Consider the following 12,437-nt stretch of genomic DNA (forward strand, 5'->3'; position numbering starts at 1 on the left):
CACTGATTAGCTAATTAAAACTTCACAAAGAAAAATGGAGCTTTGTTCACTAATCGTGCATTAATTAAACCACTCCATAAGCTAGATACTGCTCAAGCAGTATTGTATTTAGGATGTTTCCTATCCTCAACCCATTCTTCTGTTTTCCTTATCTTTGTCATTGACAACCCCAGTCTTTCAGTACTCGAATTAGAAGTGTTGGACTCATTGTAGACTCTTTTACACTTCATATCTAACCTAACAGATCTGTTGGCAATATATTCATAATCTGGCCACTTCTTACCAGTACTGTACTACTGTGATCATGACCAGTTATTTCTTACCTAGATTATGACGGTAGCTTCCTTTTGGTCTCCCAGTCCCTTTCCTTCTTCACTCTGCAGTCTATACAGTCTGTTACAGCAACAGAATAATTGCTTGCTTGAGTGTTTTTTTTTTTTTTTTGCTTGAGTGTTCTTTTATGCCTTCTGGCTCCTAAAGTCTTTGCCCTTAGATTTGTGCAGGTTTTGGTACCATGTATTGTCATTATGGGACTTGAACTAAAATTGGCCCATTGCTCTCAGTTCCAGTGTGTGTTTTTACAGAGACTCATCCTTTCTTCTCTTGAATATCCTTAGACTCTCATCACTGGCCTCTATGCCTCCACTTTCTCTTTTTGAGAGTTTTCATAAGAATTTTCACTAAGTCAAGTGACTATATTACTAAGTTGGGTTTAATCGTATAAATTCAGTGGTAGAGTGCTACCTTAGTCTTATCTGAGGTCTTCTGGTGAACGTTCACCCACATTTTCATGTACTTTCTTTGCTCTTCAGAACTTCACTTTTTCATCCTCAAGACTATTCATTAGGCTTTTTAGCTTTATTTTTTTTTGATGCCATGTACCAGTCATTTTTACTGAACATTACACTTTTTGCAGCTCTCATACACAGTATTTTTGTTTTCCTACCCTACGCTTCTACATAGGGTAGCCAAGATATGATGGGGTACTTCTTGTCATTGGATTTTGATGTCTTTTTGCAGTTGAGGGAGTTACCTTTTTACTTTATCTTTGTATATACTTCAGTGTTTCATGTGTATGTCTGGCAGCAAATTCACTGTATCCCTCTGATAATGTTACTGTAACACACTCAGGTTTTACTATGGACCCTAATATCAGTGTATTAGGTACTTTTCTGTTCCTGTGATACAACAACATGGACAAAGCAACTTAAGGAGGTGTTTATTTGGGTTTCAGAGGGTTAAGGGTTCATCACCATCACAGTGGAGAAGCATGACAGCAGACAAGCATGGTGGCTGGAGCAAGCTGAGACTTCACATTTTAAATTTCACGCAGAAAGTAGAGTGGGCATACTTGAAGTGGTGTACATTTTTAAGTTCTCAAAATTGGTTCCCAATGACACACTTTCTTTTAGCAAGGCCACACCTCTTAAGCCTTCCCCAAACAGTCCCACCACATGGTAACTAAGCATTCAAATGATCTCGTGAAGCCATCACAATCAGGTAACTTTCAATCCAAAAATTAATGTGATAGCCTGCATGTAGGCTGATCTTCCTAGCCTTGTTTACTTGGTGGTGCCCATATCCATGATACACTAAGTGTGAAACTCTTGAGTTTCTAAATCCAGGCACAGTAGATACTTAAAGACTTTAATAACTGAATTGACAAGGTCATAGTCAAGTGTCATATTAGTCAAGTGTCATATAGTCCCTTCACCTTGCTGGCTTTTCTTCTTCTGAACATTCCTTTAGAACAAATGCCTATTTTCATTAGACTTGTTTTTAATGTTCTTCAAAGCTTAGTTAGAGCCAACATTCCTGGCCCACATGAAGTCATGCCACTGGAGAAGGTTCTTCTAGCTTAGCTCAACCAGGCAGACATACTTATTTGTAAATGTGTAGTCCTCAATTTATTATTATATTTGAATCATAGCAGAGTTAGAGTTTAAGAATGATTGAGAGAGAAAGCTGGCTTTTCAACCCATCTTTTTTGGTCTTTTTTTTTTTTAACACACAGAACTTTTCATTACCAGTAGGGAATTATAAGGGTTTGCAGTTAGTTCTGGGGTATCTTGAGACCAAGGGATGGGATTTTTTGGCATGTGCCCTCATGCCTGTGTAAAAGTTAGAAGAGAACTTTTTTTCTCATTGGTACTCTGTGATGTCCAATCCCATTTCAGATGTTGGGTGCTTTGCCTGAAATACATGGATGCATGGTTTGGTGTTTCATATGAGCTCTTTTGTTGGGACTTGTTAAATTTTTATTTCTTTCGCTCGGTGTTGGTGGTGCATGCCTTTAATACCAGCACTCAGGAGGCAGAGGTAGTCGGATCTCTGTAAGTTCTTGGCCAGCCTGATCTACAGAGCGAGTTCCAGGACAGCCTCCAAAACAATATAGAGAAACCCTGTCTCGAAAAAACCAAAAAAAATTATTTCTTTGATTTTGTGTCGTACTAGTCTCATAGCTGAGTGGCATATTAGAATCACAACAGAAAACTCCGCTCTCCAATTTCTGATGCTTGCTTCCCAGGAGTGGTCTCTGAGTTCTAATGGGCAGCTGTGCAGGGTCTTCACTACTTGTAGGATATCAGTCTTAAAGAAGGAATCAAATTTCTAAGAGGACAGCTGTGCCTCCTTCCAAAATTCCCCATCTTACTGGTTTAGGACACAAAACTCTTATCTAATAAATAAATTGGGGTTGATACTGCCACCTTTTTCTAATCCTGGGCTCAGCCACTGTCTTAGGCTTTCTATTGCTGCAAAGAGACGCTATGACCATAACAACTCTTATAAAGGAAAAACATTTAATTGGGGCTGCTGCCTTCCATTTTCAGAGGTTTAGTGCATCATGGTGTCATGCAGAGAGACATAGTGCTGGAGTAGGAGCTGAGTTCTGCATCTTGATTCATAAGCAACAGAAAGTGGTCTGAGATACTTTGTGTCCCTTGAGCATATATGAAACCTCAAAGCCACCTCCACAGTGACATACTTCCTCTAACAAGGCCATACCTACCCCAACAAAGCCACGCCTAATAGTGCCACTCCCTATGAGTTTATGGGAGTCAGTTACATTCAAACTACCAGAGTCACATAGCAGATTACCTGTAACTGTACAACTCTCAAAGTTCTGAGAGAAGCTCAGGTAGAGGAACCTAGTCCCTCCTGCTCATCTGTAGCTGATGAGGTCTAAGCATCTCATAGTGATAGTGGGCCAGGATGGCCTTTTCACACTGGAAATTGTGGCAAGTCTGGGAAGATGTTATATTAGGGAAAACTGGGTAACCTCTTTAGGTTCTTGGTCTCATTAATAAAAGAACTGGCCTGGTGCTGGTGTATACACATTTAATCCTAGTACTTGGGAGGCAGAGGCAGGCAGATCTCTGCAAGTTCGAGGTCAGCCTGGTCTAAAGAGCAAGTTCAAGGACTAGTTCCATAGTTGCTGGGAAGTCCTGTTTCCAAAAACAAAAACAACAACAGCAAAAAGAATTTAAGAACAGACAACAATGGGAGCTGGAGGACAAAAAAAGGAGCTCAAACAGAAGCTTGACGATTGAAATTTCAAAAGAAAACTCCAGGGCAGGCAAGCTGTAAGTCTTGAAGCCACACAGAGGAAAAAGGAGGTCTGCCACATGGGGGCAAGCAGTCATGCTGTTGGGAGAGGAGCTTTAGGAAAAAAGCACAGCAGTCCAAAACGTTAAGAGAGTTTAAAAACATACTTAGGCTCTGGCCACCACCTAAAAGAAGAAAAACAGAAGGAAAGAAGGAAAAAAGAATAGTTATATCCTTCTGAGTCAGGACCCAGAAAGATAGGCAGACCCAGCAGAATGTCCTGGCAGCTGCTTTGTAGGGACTGCACCAGGGTATAGGAATTCTGGGAAGGCGAAGTACATCCATCTGCTTGGCTGCAGGTAAGCCTTCATTCTTGCTCAGCAAAGGCTTTTCAGGTGTAGCTAGCCTATTGGTGTAGAAGCACCTACAGCTGATGCCCTGGAAGAAAACCAAACCTTGGTTTATTCTTAGGACCTCCACTGGGTAGATGTTGCTTACATGCACCCTGTGAAGCAATTTTTGCAACTCTGACAAATACAAATCTCTCTCTCTCTCTCTCTCTCTCTCTCTCTCTCTCTCTCTCTCTCTCTTTCTCTCTCAAAGCAGGGATTCTCGTTAAAACAAAACTTTCTTTATGGCATTTATTGGCCTCATGCAATAGGCTATATTTTGAAATGTGAATATTATTACACCTAATCCTTGTAATAGTCATCTATAGGTGGCAATATTCCAGTTTTTATAAGGAAACAGAGGCTCAGAGATCTGACAATTTTGCTAAGAGCATAGGGATGATAAATGGTGGAACTGAGGTTTGAGTTATGAGTTACTCTATGTAGTGACTGTCTTGAGTACTACCATTAACCATCGACTGTGTTTCTGGCACATGGTGCTAGGAAGAATTAGGATACTTTTATACATTGTGTATTTTCAAGGTAGAATGCAGAAACTCCAAAAGTTAGGTCTCCTCAGGACAAAGGGTTCAGAATTTAAAAGTAATGACATTTGTTGTAGAATGGGTAGCTAACTGTCGTACAAACTGTTAATATTAGACCCATCTGAAGAATTGCAACTCCTGCCAATGTTTCTGATCTACCATTGCCTGTGTGCCTGTATATAACATAATTAATGAACCCTAGAGGAAGGATTGTGTTGGTTTCTGTGCAGAGCAAACCAAGGTCACAGGTCCTTGACAGCTCTTGGAAAGTGTTTTGCAAAATCACAAAAAGTACACTCAATGTTAAGGCCTGGGATGGGTGAGGCATGGACTCTTGGGTAGTTAGAGGAGTCTGCACAGAAGAGTGAACATTCGGGTCCCGTTTTGAATTGAGGTGAGGAGGGAGTCGGAAGAATAGTCCAAGTGAAGCAGCTCTGGGAACTGCGCGGGATTACCTCAGTTGTCCCCTAAAACAAAGCACTACTCACAAAGGGAGCGTCTCAAGGTAGCTCGGCCTCCGAAAACAGCAAGGTCTAGCTCTGTCCTCCGTCCCTACCCCTACCCCCATCCCTAACCCAGGAAGCGTGCCAGGTCGGTGCACTCCTTGCCCAGCTTCCGTTTCCTGCCCCGGACTCTGCCTCAGCGGAAACTCGGCTTCTGGGACGAGAAGGGGGCGGGCCTGCGGAGGCCGCGCAGGCGCACGGTAGCAGCTGCAATGGCGCTGCCGGGCTCCTTGAATAGGTATCTGCTGCTCTTGGCACAGGAGCACCTGGAGTTCCGCCTGCCGGTGAGCCGTCCTGGGGTACCTGACCCAGAGGCCCGCACTCCCTCGCGCGCCGGGTTGGGTGGGGGGTCTCCGGGCAGCGTCTGGATCGGGCGGGGGTGAGGCCGCTGGTGCGACTGAGGTATCTCAGGCAGCCTTTCTCCAGGACCAATCGGTGTCATTCATTCTTCTGCACGTGCGCCTGGCGCTGCAGTGAAGCACGAGACTCTCACCAGACCCTCCCGGACTCTTCGTCCAACCCCGGACGGAAGACATCCCATGAGGGCACCAGCGGAGTGTGAGAAGTGTCAGAATACGAGGTTCAGCCATAGTGGAAGGCTCGAGGGCGGTACTTGATGAACTTGGGAAACAGCTTTTTTCTTCAAGAAACATTTTCCAGAGTGCCTGTAATTGCGTGCGCTGGGCTGACTGACAGCTCTGCTCTCTACAGAGCGTACTGTTTTAGGTTAAGGGCCAGCGGACACCTAAGCATAATTGTAGCGCAATGAAGTGCAGTAATTGGGTGCCCAGTACGGATGGCGCTTTTAAAAAAGGAGTCTTATCCACTGAGGCTTGGGGCTTTCATGGTGGCTTCTGTGAGGGGATGAAACAAGTACATTGGAAGTAGAGACTGTTGTCCATGACTCTCCAGTTATGTGGCAGGGAATGGTAAGGAGAGAGGACAATAGGTTGATGGGCCAGGAAAAGCAGACTTGACTACTTTAACTTGAAGAGGTATTAAAGAGTTAAAAGTAAAGGGGTAGAATTAGATTGTTTTTAATAGAAAGCTAAATGAAGAATGGACTTGAGAAGAGCAGGACTGAAGTTGAGACTATTTAAGGATCTGTTGGAATGTTAAATGATTAAGAAATTAACCTGGTGCGAGCAATAAGGATAGGACAGAATGACAGTGTAGGAGATGAGAACAAATCTAGACTTGTGATACATATTTCTGATTGTGTTGCATAAGAAAACTAGGAAAGGATGAGGCTTCTTCAAGTGTAAGTTCTAAATTTAAGTGGTGAACCAGTAGGATTCAGAGATGGCTCACTGGTTAGAGCACTCACTGCTCTTCCAGAGGACCTGGATGTGGTTCCCAGCACCCCATCAGGAAACTGGCTTACAACCATCTGTAACCCCCAGCTCTGGGGGGACCCCACACTTCTAGACTCCATAGACCATCAGGCCTGCCTTACTTTTGTAAGTGTACACACAGGTTTAAAAAAAAGTGGTAGGCCAAGCACAAATGCTTGGAAGCATTGGCATTAAAGGAAAACTGGAAGAGACCATGCAGCATTTCAAACATAAGGAGAGAGCCACGGCTTAGAGAGCAGAGAGAGAGTATTGAATGCATGTGCTTTATGGTTAGAAAGAAAGGTTACTCTGAGAAGCTAAAAATGAGGAAAGGGACCCTGGTATTGGTGGCACACGCCTTTAATCACAGCACACGGGAGACCAGCCTGCTCTATAGAGTGAGTGCCAGGACAGGCTTTCACTCCAAGACAATACAGAGAAGTCCTGTCTGGAAAAAAAAAAAACCAACAAAACCAAAAAAAAAAAAAAAAAAAAAAGGGAAAAAAGGCACACTACTACTACTGGTATATCAGAATATAAGAAGGGAAAGTACAAGGTTAGTTACAGTTTAAGGGGCCTGGGGAGTAGACCTAAGGAGAGACAGAGCTTCAGTCACTACCATCTTGATTGCCATAATGCCCCCGTTTCGGGGTTGATCTCTACATGTGGCTATGCTACCCCACCAGGTAGCCATGATAACTGATATGTAAAGCATGGAGAGTCAAAGGATGTGCTAGTATCTAGGAGACCAGAGCATCCATTGTAGTCTTACTCGGTGTTTCCTCATGTCTCCTATTCAGAGTTGTGTTATTCATGTGGTAAAGGAGCCATTTGGGCTGTCTTCACTGATTTACAGATCACCTGTACTGGATTGAACACACACACACACATACACACACACACACACACACACACACACACACACACACACACACACACACACACACAGACCTCCCTCCCCCTCCCTCTTAGGAATATTTTTATTCTTTGAAATTTTCATTCAATTTGTTTTGATTGTATTCACCTTCAGTTCCTCCTAAAACTCATAACTTTCTAATACAGGAAACAATTTGATGCAAAGTCAAATGAAATCAAGAAGTAGCATTTGTTACTCAAATCTCCCACTCTTTTTGGTTTGTAATGGGAAACGTGATGATGCGGCTCTCTTTCTCTCCTGATGGCTATGGGCTGGGTGGTATGACCTTCTGGCAGGAAGGAACGGAGAGTGTTGACAACCAGCATTGGGGACATTTACTTCGCCTTAGTTACTTCCGCCATAGGACCAGTGTGGAGGAATAGAATTCATTTGTCAGTGTTACAAGGCAGACTATTTGTGTAATCCTTTGAAGAATGTATGTACTGTTTGACCAGATTTCCTCTTTGCACGAATGTTACATCTAAAATATCTACTGTGGACAGGTATAGTGGCACACTCCTGTAATCTCAGCACTTGGGAAATGGAGGCAGGTGAATCAGGTCATAGCAGCCTTGGCTAGAGGAGAGTCTGTTGCAAAAAGATAAACAAAAATACTATACTCACTGTATAGTCCTTTCTAGTTTTATTACTGTTGGAAAAGGAGGTTAACCATGTACTTATACATACTGAATTCACAGTTATGCTCCCTAGCTAATTGTTTCTTTTCCCAGCATCTTCAAATCATGTTTAATAGTTAATTTTATTTTAATTAGTTGATTGTCTTGTTTACTAATCTGCAGCATCTGTAAGCTTTGTTACCTCCACAGCCCGGACAGGACAGTTCCTGATGAAATCGCCCAATCATGGGGAGGACCACACAAATCTCCTCAGAACTCCACATAGCAATTGTCTGATGTTGAAACCTAAATCCCTCAAGTAGATATCAGCCCACTCTCTGATTTCTAAAATTAGACCTCTTTTTTCTTAGCAGACTGAGTTTAAAGTGTTTAAGATGCACATTGTCACTCTTCTTGATGGTGTAACAAAATAGCCAACGGAAGTAACCAAATGGAACAGAGCTTTATTTTGCCTCTTGGCTTTGGAGAGTATAGTTAGAGGCATAGTAGAGTGGCCTAGTCTGTGGCAGGGTTACGAGGGAGCAGCTTGTTCCCTTGATACATACCAAGAAGCAGAGCAGGTTGGAGTCACGTGGGAGTCATCCTCAGATCCTGCCTCTTAGAGATGGACTTAGCCATCCCGTGTGTCACAGCATTCAAAGTGGCTCCACAAGCTAACGGTGCCGGCTAAGACATCAGCCCTTGGGGGACTTTTCTTAATCAGACAATAACAATACATATTTTTTTCTCTGTATTTTCAATACAGGAAATAAAGTCTTTACTATCACTGTTTGGAGGCCAGTTCACTAACAATCATGAAACCTACGGAAAGGTAAGGTGACTTTTTTTTTTTTTTAATTTAAGGGAATAGATAGTTTATTTTGGAGCCATTTTGAGTGACCCAGGTCTGGGAACACAGATTTAGGTTACCCCAAATTCCATGTTCTGGTGTGGAGACTTCATGGTTTTACCGAACAAAGGAAGCCACAAATGAAGGTTAAGGTTAAAAAGTTGGTTGGTACATCAGAGAGGTGGTTACAGCAAGATGGAGAAAGCTTCTCTATAGGTCGAAAATGCTATCTGATGACACTCTTAGCTTTTGGATTGGTGGAAGCTAGTAGTCTGCTAAATTAATAATTTCAAAGGGTTTTTATTTGTTAGTCACAAGATGTTAGTTTTGACACAGAGGTGAACAAGGCAGCTAGAGCTAGCCTAAAATAAGGTGCTGTAGTTCCATTAGAAGTCGGTTTCTGCAGGCACAGCTGCCTTCCAGGAGCTCCTCACAGTTGCCCCTGTTGCCCAAGCCTCCCACTCTGCTCTTGTGGGGCTGTCTGTTATTCATAAGGTCATCTGTAGTTAGAAAGGCTCATTCCTAGTATCTGTTGCAGATGAGGACAGCAGTCTTCAGGGGAGAGGAATAGCTGGTAAAGACCATTAAGAAAGACACTCCTGGACTATTAATCATCATGATCTGAATCTGAAGTATTTTCTTTTCTTTTACTCTTTTTTTTAAAGTAATTTTAAAAGTGTACTGATATTTTCATTTATGGAGTCATTTACAAAAGTGTTCTTATATTGCAATATGTTATCTTAGCAAATTAGCTACTAAAATAATTTAACTTTTTATTATCAGAATAATTTTTATTTTGGTTAGGGTCAGGTCAGGCATTTTTACATGGCAACTATGAACTTTTCCTGTTGACTTTTTAAATCAAAGTGTATTAGACCTTGTAACCTTGTAGTAGTAATTTGCATGCCTTTTTTTCTTTTAGTCTCCATTTTGGATTCTTAGCATTCCCTCTGAAGATATTGCAAGGAACTTAATGAAACGGACAGTGTGTGCCAAGTAAGAGAAACTCCTCATGTTGGGTGGTGTTCATATACATGGTCTCACAACCCTATGTTCTGTTTTTTTTTGTTTTTTGTTTTTTCTCCTGCAGAAGGTTACGGTAGAGGCTAAAAGGATAGTTAAGGAAGCATCATCTTAGCTTGAAGTTACATAGATTTACCATTGGGTGGCGATGAGGGAACAGAGAATTACCTTCTGGAGCTGAGGTAACAAATGCTTCCATGTAGGAGGATAGTGTGGGATGACATATTCTTAGAGAATGAATACTACATTAAGTGTAACCAAGTTTTACAAAATATAAAACTGCTTTTCTTATTCTTGATTTTTAGTTGAATGATGAGATTAGTAAATTTAAGATAGCAAAATGTGGGAACTGTCATGAGAAATGTTAAAGAAATGGATTATTTTTTTCCTTGTTTTTTTCAGGACAGGGTTTCTCTGTGTAACCTTGGCTATCTTAGAACTCACTTTGTAAACCAGGCTGGCCTCGAATTCACAGAGATCCATTTGCCTCTGCCTCCCGAGTGCTGGGATTAAAGGTATGCACCACCACTGCCCAGCTGAGAAATGAATTCTAACACACACACCATGATTAGCAATGTTTTTTTAATATGGTATGACTGTTAGCTCCATATTCATCTAACTTTATCCTATTAAGATGTATGCTTAATTCTAAATATAGTTTCTTAAACTGTAGCTTCTTAATAATCTTGTTACTAAATATACATGATTAGAATATAGAAGCAATAAAAAAATGAAAACCACTATTTGTATAAATACTAATTTACTTTTCATGTTAAAATATATGACTGTTTTAAGTATTTGGATTCTAGAAGTAAGAGATATTAGGTTTAAAATATTCACTTGCAAACTCAGAACATATATGTTGAAAGCTTGCTTCTTTTGATGCATATGAGTAGTGAAATGAATAATTATATAATATTGTAAAATATATAACACTTTACTTTTGGTTGTTCTTCATTTCTGTGGCTGAGATATGCCTTAAGATACTGCTAAATAAGAGTAGCATTACTTACTGGCTCTAAACTCAATAGAAGAGGAATTCACTTTCAAGGACAGTATTTTGCAACCTACAGATGATTAAAATAGACTTTCAAGGACATATTAGAAAGCATGGCCAATGATTGCTTTATTGTAGCAAGCATAAAGAACTAGGAAAATAACTATTACGTATTGCTGTCTGAACTAAGTTCATTACTGAGGTTAGTACCAACCATTTATTTCCTAGGTCTATATTTGAACTATGGGGTCATGGAAAATCTCCTGAGGAGCTGTATACTTCTCTTAAAAATTACCCTGTGGAGAAGATGGTGCGTAGTGAAATGTGATTTTTACATAGGCACATGTGCATATTCTGTAGAATTCATAAGCTTACAAAACTTATCTGCTTCTATTTTAGGTTCCATTTCTACATTCAGAGTCTACATATAAAATAAAGATTCACACATTTAATAAAACATTGACTCAAGAAGAAAAAGTCAAACGAATAGATGTAAGTGAAATTAACTAAACCAAAGCCTGTCCTGCAACTGCTCTCAAATAAACACACTGAGACTTAATACTTACAAATGCTCAGTCAATAGCTCAGGCTTATTACTAACTAGCTCTTACATTTTTTTAAAAGTTAACCCATATTCCTTATTTAGGCTCTGCCACATGGCGGTGCCTTTATTAGCATGGCATGTTCATCTCCTGCTCCCTCTCCATTTGCTGGCAACTCCTCTGACTCCATCCGTCTTCCTCCCAGGATCCCTCTCTGCGTCAGACTGTCTTTCCCAGTTTCTTCTCACCTTGCTATCAGTCAGTCAGTGTCTTATTAACAGTAAGCATAATCCATGGCATATAATGTCTGTTAAGTGCTTTCCATGTTGTTCTGACTCCAGACCCACACAGTGCATAATACTAGATAAGCACTGTTTTCTATGATACTTTCATAAATTTTTGTAGTACATTAGAATTACTTTTGTTTTTAGGCCCTTGAATTTCTGCCATTTGAAGGAAAAGTGAACTTAAAGAAACCACAGCATGTATTCTCTGTTTTGGAAGACTATGGTTTAGATCCAAACCACATCCCTGAGAGTCCACATCATATTTATTTTGGTAGATGGGTAAGTGAGTTCTTTCTACCTAGCTCACCTCTTTCTTTAAAAACTAAATGCAGGGTGGGGTTGTAGGTCAATGGTAGAGCACAGCCAAGCACTCATGAGGTCCAGAGCAAAAGAAGATGCCATGCCTTTGTATGTGATTTTTAATATGGAAAAATTTGAAGCAACTGAAGAGTCGGAACTCTGTATGTATTTAAATTGCCAAAATATGTGATTTTAATTTCTGTTTTTCAGAGATCCCTGTGAAATGTACATAGAGCTGTTAGATCTAGGAAAAGGATTTATATCTATAATGGAAAACAAGGTTTCCCAGACTGTCAGGACTGCTGCTTTAGTGAAGCAGAGAGGGCAGAATGCTGAGCTGGTTCAGCGATCTTGTGAAAATCTCAAATCTGAGTCTTCCATTCTGGGGGAAAAGGAAATGATAGAAGTGTTCAGCTCACGTCCTTGAGGCTGGAATAGGAGGATGAAAGCTGAGAGCCATGCTATGGACTCTTGTCGTTTCAGAGACAGAGCAAAGGGAGATGAGAAAACTCAAGACCACTCCTTAGAATAATTATATTTGAATTTGATCCCTTGGTTTGAAAGCACAAAGTAGGTGGAAAGACGTTA

General features: G+C 40.9%; 1 protein-coding gene across 3 annotated transcripts in view; it reads left to right on the forward strand.

Moving 5' to 3' along the window:
• The first annotated feature begins 5,152 nt into the window (after positions 1-5,152).
• The window catches only part of Trmt11 (tRNA methyltransferase 11 homolog), a 41,644-nt gene continuing 34,359 nt past the window's right edge, over positions 5,153-12,437 (forward strand). The window contains exons 1-6 of one of the 3 annotated variants that reach the window (XM_005065774.4): positions 5,153-5,267; positions 8,617-8,682; positions 9,623-9,696; positions 10,949-11,030; positions 11,120-11,212; positions 11,694-11,828. In XM_005065774.4, the coding sequence (XP_005065831.1) occupies positions 5,196-5,267; positions 8,617-8,682; positions 9,623-9,696; positions 10,949-11,030; positions 11,120-11,212; positions 11,694-11,828 (522 nt within the window). In that variant the 5' untranslated portion in view covers positions 5,153-5,195. Of the gene's footprint in view, positions 5,268-8,615; positions 8,683-9,622; positions 9,697-9,790; positions 9,906-10,948; positions 11,031-11,119; positions 11,213-11,693; positions 11,829-12,437 lie in introns of those variants that run through there. The other 2 variants (XM_021223982.2, XM_040728170.1) reach the window with 2 other exon arrangements.

Source organism: Mesocricetus auratus, unplaced genomic scaffold, assembly GCF_017639785.1.
Source record: "Mesocricetus auratus isolate SY011 unplaced genomic scaffold, BCM_Maur_2.0 Super-Scaffold_100018, whole genome shotgun sequence".
In the NCBI taxonomy this organism is placed as follows: Eukaryota; Metazoa; Chordata; class Mammalia; order Rodentia; family Cricetidae; genus Mesocricetus; species Mesocricetus auratus.